Here is an 11,961-nt window from a genome sequence, read left to right as displayed (position 1 = left end):
GCAAGATGTCAGTGTGAAGGTCTGAATGAAAGCTATCTTGGGTTTAAGGTGTATGAAAAAAAGAATGGCTAGTATAGTTTTTTTAAGAAAGTAAACACTTCATGGGGAAAAAAAGCACCCTTATTTAGATCTAAACCAGAAACAACAAATTTGGGCCGAGTGGAACTAGAGAACCATTTCCCCAATTTCTTTAGGTGTGAATGAGACAGTCTGTGAGAAAAAAGGAGGTTGATACCTGTGGAACAGAGGTAATATTAGAGAAGAGTAAGAGAAGTGATAGATAATTATCTCTTGGTGATGGGGAAAAGGATAGAGAAACAGGTAATTTCTTATCCTTAAAACATGGAAAGAGAGGCGGAAGGGCAATTGTAATATGTCACAGAAGTCCAAAAGTACCTAGAATCCACTAGTGTTGCATGTGTCCTTAAGCTTGTTCGCTATTCTGACACCATCATGACAAATGTTGGCTGTGGCCTTATTTCTGCTGTCTATTCTCACTGGTCACACAGCATAGAGTTCTTTCATTCGGGTTGCCAGGAGAGAGATACATGGCATTACTGTGTTGTTTTGCAAGGAGAGTAGTTATCTAAGTGAGTGGGAAGGCTGTATTTAGTACTTTCCTGCATTGCACTTTTTCTGCTGAAATTCTGTTGATGGACAGCTGAAATTAGCGGGTTTTAGAGCTGTACTGAATCACAGTCTTTCGGCAGCAGTATAGCTCTAATGGCAGCGGTGTGCTGCATATCAACACAGTCCAGATTTTGGAGCCATGAAGTATTTCTGAGAATGAAGAGAAAACAAAACACAACACAGGGAATCTAAGTTTGCTATTAGCAATAGACTGTAACTCATTATCTAGTGGAACTTATAACCCCTGGGCAATTTTTAAACTTCTGTGCATTAAAAATATGAAAGTTCACAACCCAGTGTCCTACACTGTAGAAAACACAAATGGATGAGCAATTCTACTACTATTTTATTTAAAACTATGATTTTCAAGCTACTTGATCAAAAAAGAAACTTCCTTTGCTGTAATAAACTCCTTCACATATAAAAATTTGTTATCCAAACAATTTATAAAAGAAAATATTTGTTAAATTGCTAGTGTTGTTCTTTTATAACAACTAATTACTTCTGTAACATTAGAGTTATATAAGCTCTTTTTACTGTGACAGTTTTCATGAGAATAAATTGTCCAGACAAACAGATCTACCATACTTTATTTTTTATGAAGTTCTGTAAACATCCCATACCACTTGAGATCCTTATTATGAAAGCCACACTTAAATATACACAAAAGATCTTAAATATAACTGTTGTGATACAGTTAGAGCTTTTTTCCTTTGTCAAATATCTGGTGCAGAAGAATGATACAGATTTTAATAAATAAAACAGTAAATTATGATATGATGAAAATATCTAAGACAGTTATTAATTGCTGTCTTTATATATAGAAGCATCAGAATATTTGTACCCTTCTTTGGGTATTTGAACAACAGTGGGTTGTTCCGTTGATTTTTCACTCACTTGTAAACAGACTTATTTCTTCTGTTTGTAATCAGATTTTTTAAAAACAATATGCAACTACCTAATGGACATAAGCTAATGTACATGAGGAAGAGCTACAGTATCATCATTTTATTTTAGACATTAAGTTAGCAGACATCCTCCAGCCAGATTAAAAACTTGTTTTTGCTATATATTGATCTACATTCCTTGCAAAGAATTAACACACTGCACATCTTTAATAGCATATTCCTAATTACTTCTTTATTAAAGATGAAAAATGATCTGTAATACGGATTTTTTGTTTGTTTGAAAACAAAATAGATACTGTATTCTTCTGCAAGAGTATTTATAGCTAAAGATGTAACTATTAAAGAAAAGTTTTCATATGTTCAGACAGAGAAAAACATTAATGAGTATTTACAATCACCCATGTTTAAAAGCATTGCTAAGTTCTGTGTGCTTTGTTTCATGTTTCTGTCAAGAAGTGTACATTCTTCCCCTTAAACTTCTGCTTCTAAACATTTTACTGTGGCCTCAGGTGTGGTTTTAGACTCTTCTGCCTTTTTTCCATTATTCTTTGTTTCCTTATCAGGTGTTTTGTCATTTGACTGGGCCTCTTTGAGAGCAGTAGTTTCAACCATTTCTTTTTGCTGATCCTTGTTTGAAAATGGGAAGGTTTTCTTGTACCTTTAAATAAAAAAAATGATAGTAAAGCAGAAACGCTGGTATAGTTTGGTAGTATCACTCAGGAGATGAAGTAAAAATACCTAGAAAACTTTCTTTGCCATACTCGAGCAAAAGTCTCACAGAGAATAGTGGCTGAGCTAGATCACTGTGCTTTTTCAAGCAGTGTGCTTTTCAAATAAACATTTTTGTTTGTTTTTTTGTTTTAAAACAGACAATGTTTATTCAGGATTCATGGTACATAATGATAAAGCTGTCTGGGCTAGGATGTGAGCAACGCACACGGCTTTTGGATATGATTTAATGATCCACTGTGTTGAAGACCTTTACACAGGAGAAATGAGCTCAACAATTATTTTTTTCTGAACACATAGTCCAAGAATAAAATCTTTTACCTTGAGTCTGATGTAGAATGAAAAAAAAAAAAAAACCTGAATAATCAGGCTTATATACAAACGCACTTCAGTGTTGCTGTTTTGGCACACTTCAAAATGTTTCACACCAGGCATGATTGTCTAATCAAAAGTAGACAACATTTGCCTTTGGTTCCTTATCTGAAGCTGGGAATGGCAACAGCAACAACAGATTTTATTTGCGTAACAACAGTGTTTAAGATTTTGTTCTTCGTTCTACATTGTTATGTCATTATTGTTACTTCTCTGCACTTTAGCACTTATACCTTCAAAATATTCAGTGGTTGTACTCCAAGAGCTAACTCAGTCCAACAGAAAAAAGAAAGAAAAAACTTACTTTTTTATATAGCAGACCGCTAGAACAACTGAAATAATGAAGAAGACGACTGCCAGTACAAGAAGTGCAGTAGGGATACCTGGAGATAAAAGGAAGGCAAGCATAGGGTATTTATGTGTATTTAATTTTGACTTTCTAAAGATTCATGAGCATAAATCCAGGTTCTTGTAAAAACAGCCTAGTGTAAGTGATACATACACATCAACTCAAGAACAGAGGTGTCAGGAATCTCAAAAGGTTAGTTACTCCTGCTCATTTTTTCCAAGAGAGACTAAACCAGGTGTTTAGGCACCTTTAAGGTGATTGTCTAATTGACTCATTGGAAGGCTTTTATAACCTCCCTAGAGAACATAGTTTTGTGATTAACTGTCCTTACAGTCAAAATGCTTTTCCCCATTTCTAGTCTATTTCTTGGTTGCTGTATATGAGGATTACTTACACCTTTTATCTAGAAAATACCTCTGTATTTGGAGAACAGTAATTCTCCTTAAAACTTTCTTGACTTGTTTTGTTTTTAAGAGCCTGCTGAGTTTTCCATGACTTTGAGCATGGGGTGTTTGCTATGATTTTCTCAGAAATGTATTTACCCCAAATCGCATTAACCAGAGTGAACTTGCACTGTTTCATATTAAAATATTATCAAAAACTATAAAATAAGATCTTACTTCTATTTAAAAATTATTTCAAAATCCTCTGCCTTATAAACTTTGCTTTTGCAAAGCCACAGCTCTCGTGTTCTGCCTCCAGGTTCACCTGTATCACTGTGAGTCCTGGAGTAGCAAACAAAAATAGCAGCAGACAGTTTTACTAGTGACATAGAATGAGAATCATAAAATGGTTGGAAGAGACCTTAAAGATCATCTAGTTTCACCCTCCTCCTGTGGGCAGGGACACCTTCTGCTAGATCTGGTTCCTCAAAGCCTCATCCAACCTGGCCATGAACACCTCCAGGGATGGGACAGCCATGAGTCAAAAGATGTCTTCCTAATATTTAATCTATATCTCCCCTCTTTCATGTTAAAACTGTTCCCCTTCATCCTATCCCTGCACTCCCTGATAAAGAGCCCCTGCCCAGCTTTCGCGTAGGCCACCTTTAAGTGCTGGATGGAATATCAATGTAAATAATCCTGATTAAGTAGCTACTATAGATGGACTTTACCTCCAAACACAACAGCATCATTCTTAAAGGCCGCACGGGAAGTGTAGCCGGGCGAGTATTCCTCCGGCATTTTTGTAGTGGTCCCCTCTGTTGGTGGTATAGTTTCAGTTATACATATTACGCGATATTTTATATTTTTCAGGGATTGTTCCGACTCGGTCACATTGGGTGCTGTCGTGCTGTTCTCAGTCACATCAGGGCCTGAATACACAGTGAAGTCTGTTGGTGCACTTGATGAAGGTAGTATGGCTGTAGTCGGATCCGGTTTACATGAGTTAATCTGAACATCTGCAGCCAGGAAAGGAAACATGTAAGAGTTGTGTTAGATATTGGTTTTGTACTTACTGTAAACACATTTATTGAAATTGTTCCCCAGTCACTGCCTTCTGGAAATTATCATTTGTTTATTCACAGAAGACTTACCCAGATGAGGCACATCCATTTCCAACATGTGACTACAACCTAGATCTCACACCTTTATTGTTACTCATATAATTAAACACCTTTTTGAGCAAATGTGGCACTCGTTTTATAATTGCATGCTAGTGACAAGATTCCTCCTGAAAAATTCTTAGAATATTAATGCATATAAGAAACAATAATGTGACTTTCTGCAGAGCAGGAGACTTTAATGCAGAACCAAGATCCAGAAATATTTCTGTTATAACCAAGACCCAAAACTATTCTGTTATATATATGTTCAAAACATATGCATGCACTGTTGATACTTGGAACACTACCCTGATTTTCTGGAAACGGAAGTAATCCATAAAACTTTCAGGTAAGCCAGGCAGTGGTGGAAGGTTAAAAAAGTGACACGATTCTAATGGGGGCTAGAAAGAAACAAACTCCAGGTACACTCAGAAATTAAGTAATTTAAATAATGTGAATGTGTTATGTATATTAAAACATAAGTGCAAGTGGACTTTTATATGTGAAAGGAAAAGCTGAGTTTTGAGTCAGGCTCATGTGAAAATGTGAAAATTCTTCTTTTCTAATGAAGCTCTTTTTTCTGTAAAGCTATAAAAATTTCACTAAAGTAACAAGCAGATTACAACATAAAAAAGAGGGAAACGACGTATGTACTGTTCTCCGAATGAATCCCTGTGGGAAGTGTGATGACGCAGTTTCATTCACAGAATAAAAAGTTAAATGGCAAGGGCTTTTTACTTTTTCCACTATAATTTTCAAGTGATTTTAGCATTTCTTTGGCACAATTAAAATTGACAGAATAAGCTTCTACCAAATATTTTGGGTAAGAAATGACTAGAACAGGCAAAGGTTTGGCAATTAAGATGAAAAAATGCAGAATCATCCCAATGTTAAATATAAATTATGTTATTTTCTAACCATTCAGCACGCTTAACTTTATTCACATTATACACCAGTATATTTTTTTTGAATTAGAGCTAAACAAAGCAAGTAATTTGGAATTACTTGCTACCTCCTTAGCATTGCCCAACCTACACAACATTTCTGATGTAGAATGACACACATTTCATGCACTGAAACAACGTATTGCATAGGAACATAAGAAATAACAGTACCAATAGGAGCATCTTATTTTAGAGCATGTTGCCCAAGTGCTAATTACACTATGTATACATCAACAGAAGCTATGGACTGTAGAGAAAAACTAAGTTAGCTCCGTTGTGTTCAGTCACTAGACATGGTCTTAGGTTGTTATACCTTTGCATGGACATATCTTTCATATCCATCCTTCTCCTGATCTTTCCAACTCTTGTTCACACATCTTTCCTGAAAATTTTATTTTGTACGTAATCTCTTGCTCTTGTTATCTCAAACTCATTGGCAAGGTCTAGGGACTGATTAGGTATAATATATCATCTAATTATAGGAATAGTTGTTATATAACAACCATGGATACTGGACGCTAGCAAGAACACGATGCCTCTAGTTAAATACCTATTTTTAGTTAACGTCACAGAAATCATTAGGAAACTACTGATCTGTTGTGCTGAGAAGATCTAACTTATAGCAAGGCCCAAATTCCACTGTTGTATCTTCAATTTGGGAATGGACATTCAAGAATGAGGGAAAGGACAGGTCTTTTCACACATAGGATGATACACATTAGAGGAAGCTGTTTGATTTTACTGATAATAGATTGGGAATCCAGTTAATTTTATGGTCTCTCAGCTGTTCTAACTTCTATTTTAATTTAGTTGAACAAATACATTTCCTTTTATCAAAAAACATTTGGCTTTTCCCTAAGTACCCCACTCTTGGTCTTTTTGCAAGAAAACACACATCACACACACACAGCCTGGCTAAAGATTCAATTTGCTCTTTTAAATTAATGTGCCTAAATAATCAAAACATATTAACAGTATTGTGTTGACATTACAGAATGGTAAAAGCAACTCTTCTTCAAGAGCTTTCATGGCCAAATTATTAATCTGGATTAACTGAATTGACCTTTTGTATTTCGTGGGAGCTTTTTTCCCCCCTACAGAGCTAAGTACAGCTTGACAACATTTAAGACTGGAGGGAAAGGGCCAGAAAATTATAAAAGCTCACTTACTTGTTAGGATTTTTTCATGCAAATGTTAAAAAATAATACCCCCCCCCAAAAAAAAAAAAAACCCCAAAATAACATAGTTGTCATGGTTACGTACCTGAGGAATTGAAGCAGTAAACCTTAAATGTTTTAAAATGTTCAGCATACCATAGCACTAGTCCAACGTTGCCTTTGCCACATTTTTTGTTGGATGTTATCCGAGGAATGACAACCAATCCATCTTTCACCCATCCAAAGCTACAATAAAAAGCATCAGTCCTTTTAATATTGGATTAATCACCAGGCTCAGATGTGTGTAAAGGCGTTCATTAAAGGTAATGAGACTCTAACTGATGTCATATACCTGCATGTTTCAAAGCCATGGTTCAAAGCCTTTTCAACTTGGTCTTTAGTTGCCAACTGTAGATTCAGTTGATTACATGCATCACTTGCTTCTGAGAAATTCACTTTCTCCTCTAGATAAATTCCTACACCTGTGATCCTGCAAGGTGAAAGAATGGAACCTGTAATTTAGACATAAGTATTCAAGGTTAGTATTTGAATATTAATATATATTCCACATTCAACTGAATTGAACATTGTTAAAAGTTTCTAATTTGAGGATGGTAGCAAACTAATTTCTATCAAAAAAAAAGACGTTTTAAAAATAGCACTTATTTTCTTAACAAAATAGTCCAGAATTTCAAGAGGTTTGGCTGTTATTAGACTAAATACATATACAGTCGGTATCTGAGTCATTACCTGGAGTTAATATCTTATTAAAGATGCTCTTATTTGTCGTACCTATTCATGGAAAATATGAAGAGAGATCAGACAGGTTTTTTTTCTTTTTTTTTTTTTTTTAAATTAAAATGATGAGACCCACAGTTGCACTGGAGCACTGATTTTGTCAGCATGCCACTCTTAGCAGTATGAGTTCTATCAAAGGCATTTTACATAATTTTAAATTGAATTAATATACCAATAAGAAAATATGCCTGTGAAGATTTTATCATTCCTGATGTTCCTTATTTCTCCTAAACTTTTTTTTTTCTCATAGCTTGGTGTGATGCTTCAGCCTCCCAGCCACTGTCAAGTGTTCAGTTTACTGAGTGTTTGGCAAGCAGCAGTAAAAGAGGGGATAGACCAGGTGAATTTATGACACTTATTCCCATTCCTTCTCCTTAAGCAGTTCATTCAGGTTTTTTAGAAAGCCGGAACTGGCACACTATTCATGACACCTGCACCAGGAAATGCGTAGCTTTGGTCTACTTTCTTAATGTGTGTTAAGGACATAAGACAGAAGTCCGGGTTTGACACAGACAAGGAAAAAGGATACTACTCTTTTGCTTCCATATTTCACTGGAAGCATACAGTGGAAAAAAACATATTTTCCTTTTTGAGTTACATACAGTAATTTCCATATTTCCACATTTCAACATTTCATTGTTGAATGAAATGCCGACAGCGGCCAAACCACTCCCATGATAAGAAGGGACTAAAAAGATAAGTAAGCTTGTGTGGAGTGCTAGAAGAAAGGCAGGCGTTTCACTCCTGCGCCCACTGGGTATGGTGGGATTGGAAGTGGCTTCTGGTAAAAGATACATCCTGCTGTCCTTCTGTTTAGTTTAATTGGACTTCAGTGTTTGTTAGAGCAATCATTGAATTAGGTGGATTTATCTCAGCAGCGATGGACGCTATGACCTCCCATTAACATTTCCTGGTATGGTGTAGACCCAGACACATGGCAAGTGAGCCACTGAATGCTCGAGCAGTCCCCCAAACCAATCATGGCTGCATTCAGCCTTGGCTTGAACATAAGTCAAGCCCAAACATATTGCATGTAGATGTCATGAAGCCCTGTTGCTCAGTGAAGATGTGTGTGTAGGTATCAAGGACTTCAAGTTTATCCAGGTAGTTCCAGTGTAAAGATGATTCATGATATCATATTTCTTCCTTTCAACCAGCCTGTCTTCATTAATGTCCTCTTATATGTCTTCATTTTGGCCAAAGTACTTCTGTGTCAGAGATGTCAAACACTGGAACAGGCTTCCTAGAGAGTGGTTGATGCCTTAAGCCTGTCAGTGTTTAAGAGGCATTTGGACAATACCCTTTACAGCATGCTTTAGCTTTTGTTCAGCCCTGAAATGGTTAGGCAGTTGGACTAGATGATCGCTGTAGGTACTTTCCAACTGAAGTATTCTATTCCATTCTAGGTGTTCCAGTGTTAAATTTCCTTGATTCCTTTTTGCTGACAGGCAGCTCTCTTCATTCTTTTGAGAGTAATTTCTGGTTTCCTGAATAAGTCCCTGTCTCAGCTGCTGAGACATATCCCTTCCCCTTTTTTAGTTTTCAAGACACCACTCCTCTACGGTTTACCCCTAATTCTCTTCTTCCCTTACTACTTTTTGTGCTCAGATTTCACTCCTACTCTTATTGCTTACTTAGTCAATTATTTTCTTATCTTTAGATTTGATCTAATACAAGTCCTAAAAAATGTGATGTTGGGAATGAGTTTCTCCATGACCAACTTTAGAAATTTAAAATAAAGCCGAGCAGCTGACTGAATGGAATTTTCTGAAACTTCAGAAAGCAGCCTAGATACTTCTAAACTGTTACAATTTATTCATTCAATTACAGGACAAATATTTTTATATAAGAATGGTATGATAGATAAATAACATAATACAAAAATTCAGTTCCAGGAGATTAAGTCTGAAGTGATAAGAAAAGTGACTGAAGGACAAGGACCAAAGTTGTACCTTAGAATTCACTAAGAATTTTAAGGTAAAATGGTAAAGTAAAAGAAATGTTTTGGGAAAGTTATCATCTTCAATCTAAATTCCAGATTGTTTTACAATATGAGGGAGAAATCCAGAAATAGAACAGCAGCCTCTTCAAATCTTTTCATCACTTCTTAAATCACCTCTGACATCTGTTTCTAAAAATGACTGAGTTTCTACAGGAGACAGACTAATCCTTAAGAAGCATGTTATTAATTTTGGTCCACAAGCTGCACATGGCTGTATTTCAAGGTTTGCACTATTTAGCTAACCTACTAATAATGGGATATACTCCTTGGTACTTGGGTGTTGTGTGAAAAATCTCTTTCACAGACAAACATGGGGGGGACTTAGAAGAATCTCACAAGAAGAAAAATTTCTCATAGGACAGGAAGAAATAAAATAGTTTAAGTTTTGTAGTCTATAGGTATTGGCTTTATAGTGCATTAGTTCTCTTGCTTTTGGGGGAAGCTCTTGTTTCTATCTCTTTGCACTGCACCAAGCCTTCACTCTGAGTTATTAAAGAGAGTTTCCTTTGGCTGCTGATGTAAGAGGGCAGCAAGAATGAACTGTTCCACAAGGAAGAGGAGCCAGGAGCCGAGAGTGACCACAGCACAGGTAGGACAGTGCCCTCACCGAGCAGGGCACAGTCCCACAGCACCGGAACAGGGACACAGTGGTGACAGGGGCAGGTTTCACTGGCAGCACCAGAGAGAGCAAGACAATAAGTCAGATGCAGGGTTCATCCAGAAAGTCCATTTGGCAAGAGCAGAATATGGTGCTACTATCACACATGCCTGAATTCCGTCCTGGAGACACGGCTGGCTGCAACCTAAGTTCAGAGTACCTCTGTGAAGCCCAGTCAGTAAGTCATTACACGAGAGGCCTGGGCATGCTTGAAGACAGAGTTGGAGATCAGCCGGGAGCTTAACTGGAACTCTTGGACCAATGATCAGAGAGTGTAGAAGTAGGTACCCTAAGGGAGGCTTGGAGGGGAACTAAGAGGTGACCTAACAGCATGAAGGAATAGTCTTAAGTCTCAAGCTCTCTGTTTCCCCAGTGAAAATTATTCAGTAGTTGGAATTGCTGGAGGAGACTACTATTTTAGGTACTCCAGACCTGTGTAACTTCAACAGGACTTGTACTGAGCACCTACTTCACTTAGTCCGGGTTTCCTTCAGAAGCCTTTCAGTAGATAAGAAAATAAATTGTCTGCAACAATGGTGTAAGTTCTTTTATGTAGGTAAAACAAGCATTTACTTCTTGCAAATTACAGTCAAACATCTGGAAATATCTGGTGTACATTGAGTATCTGCAGATATTCTTCTAGCTACTACAGTAAGAACAGATTGCTTCAAGTTGATTATGGAATTTGAAGCAGACATTAAAATGTAACTAATGTATAGAAAGGGGTATTGTATGACCCTGATTGAAAATTAGGTTCATATAATAATGTTCGAGGGTGAAGGATTATGTAAGAAGTACGTGACAAAGTTGATGTCGGCATTCCCCATGCTAATTTTTTCAAACAGTTTTTTATGTCAAACAGGAACTTTTGGACTGTATTAACGAAAGACAGGCATGAAATGCCACACATTTCCTTCAATGGTGCAGATCAAGACAGTGTCAGGATATTGCCCAGTCAGCGCAAAAGGCTTTGCATTAAAGATAAGATTTTATCACAGGCACACAGAACTGATTTCATGCATTTTTTGCTTTCTGAGGATTGTACAGAATGGTTTGTTGTGGTATTTTAAATAATAAAAAAATAAAATCAGATTTCAATAGGTCTGAACTTAATCCTAAATGTAATACTAAATCTTTATACAGGAGTTCTGTAACACTTGGACAATAATGCTACAGTACTTAGACAATAATTGAATTATACTAAAATGAGAGAGTTCCCCTACATGCTAGAGTAGTTTTGGTTGCACTGTATTCTCAACCCCCTTTGGTTTCCAATGCTAGAAACACACCTACCCTCACCCTCACCTTTTTGTTTGCCATTCTATCTACTTTTTTTCAAGTATTTTATTGTTCAACCAGGAGACCTTTTAAAAGTGGAAGTTTACATACCTGTTATAAAGTAATTTTGAGCCATGAATGTCATAAGCCAGATGAAAACCACTGCTGAGGTAACTCCAAAAAAAGTTGGCATTCTTGAAAAGAAATTCAAGATGATTTGTTTCCCGTGCTAAGAGAAGTTAAGGTATTAGATACTGTTGCACCACCTTGGAGATGGCTTCTTGAAAGCAACTTCAGCTGTCAGTGCACTGCATAGAATGTCAGAGCAAACGTGTTGACTGTCCCACTCAGAGGTGAGGTCACTGACTGGAAATCCCTAATCACCCTTTACACTTTCTTTCATGTAGGGCTTGCTGGAAAATTTAACTACTGCTGACTCAGAAATCACAGCTGAGGAAGGGAGATAAGACTGTTAGACTGCTAAGTCAGTAAACACTTTGAAAGAAGTTTTTCTTTTGCTGTTTTTTCCTGTTTTACTGATTAATAACTCATGTTGTCTATTCATCAGGAAAATAAAATGAATTCTCTAT

At 36.7% G+C, this 11,961-nt stretch overlaps 1 protein-coding gene across 1 annotated transcript; it reads right to left on the bottom strand.

Moving 5' to 3' along the window:
* Positions 1-335: 335 nt before the first annotated feature.
* On the bottom strand, positions 336-11,754 carry LYVE1 (lymphatic vessel endothelial hyaluronan receptor 1). The gene is made up of 6 exons (XM_009571789.2): positions 11,483-11,754; positions 6,988-7,147; positions 6,742-6,881; positions 4,103-4,390; positions 2,944-3,022; positions 336-2,196 (listed from the first exon to the last, which is right to left on the bottom strand). Exons 1-6 carry the CDS (start codon positions 11,562-11,564, stop codon positions 2,010-2,012), a joined length of 936 nt encoding a protein of 311 aa, XP_009570084.2. The 5' UTR covers positions 11,565-11,754; the 3' UTR covers positions 336-2,009.
* Positions 11,755-11,961: the final 207 nt, after the last annotated feature.

This window comes from Cuculus canorus, chromosome 5, assembly GCF_017976375.1.
Source record: "Cuculus canorus isolate bCucCan1 chromosome 5, bCucCan1.pri, whole genome shotgun sequence".
NCBI classification, from domain to species: domain Eukaryota; kingdom Metazoa; phylum Chordata; class Aves; order Cuculiformes; family Cuculidae; genus Cuculus; species Cuculus canorus.
This window is presented reverse-complemented; position numbering and strand designations above follow the sequence as displayed.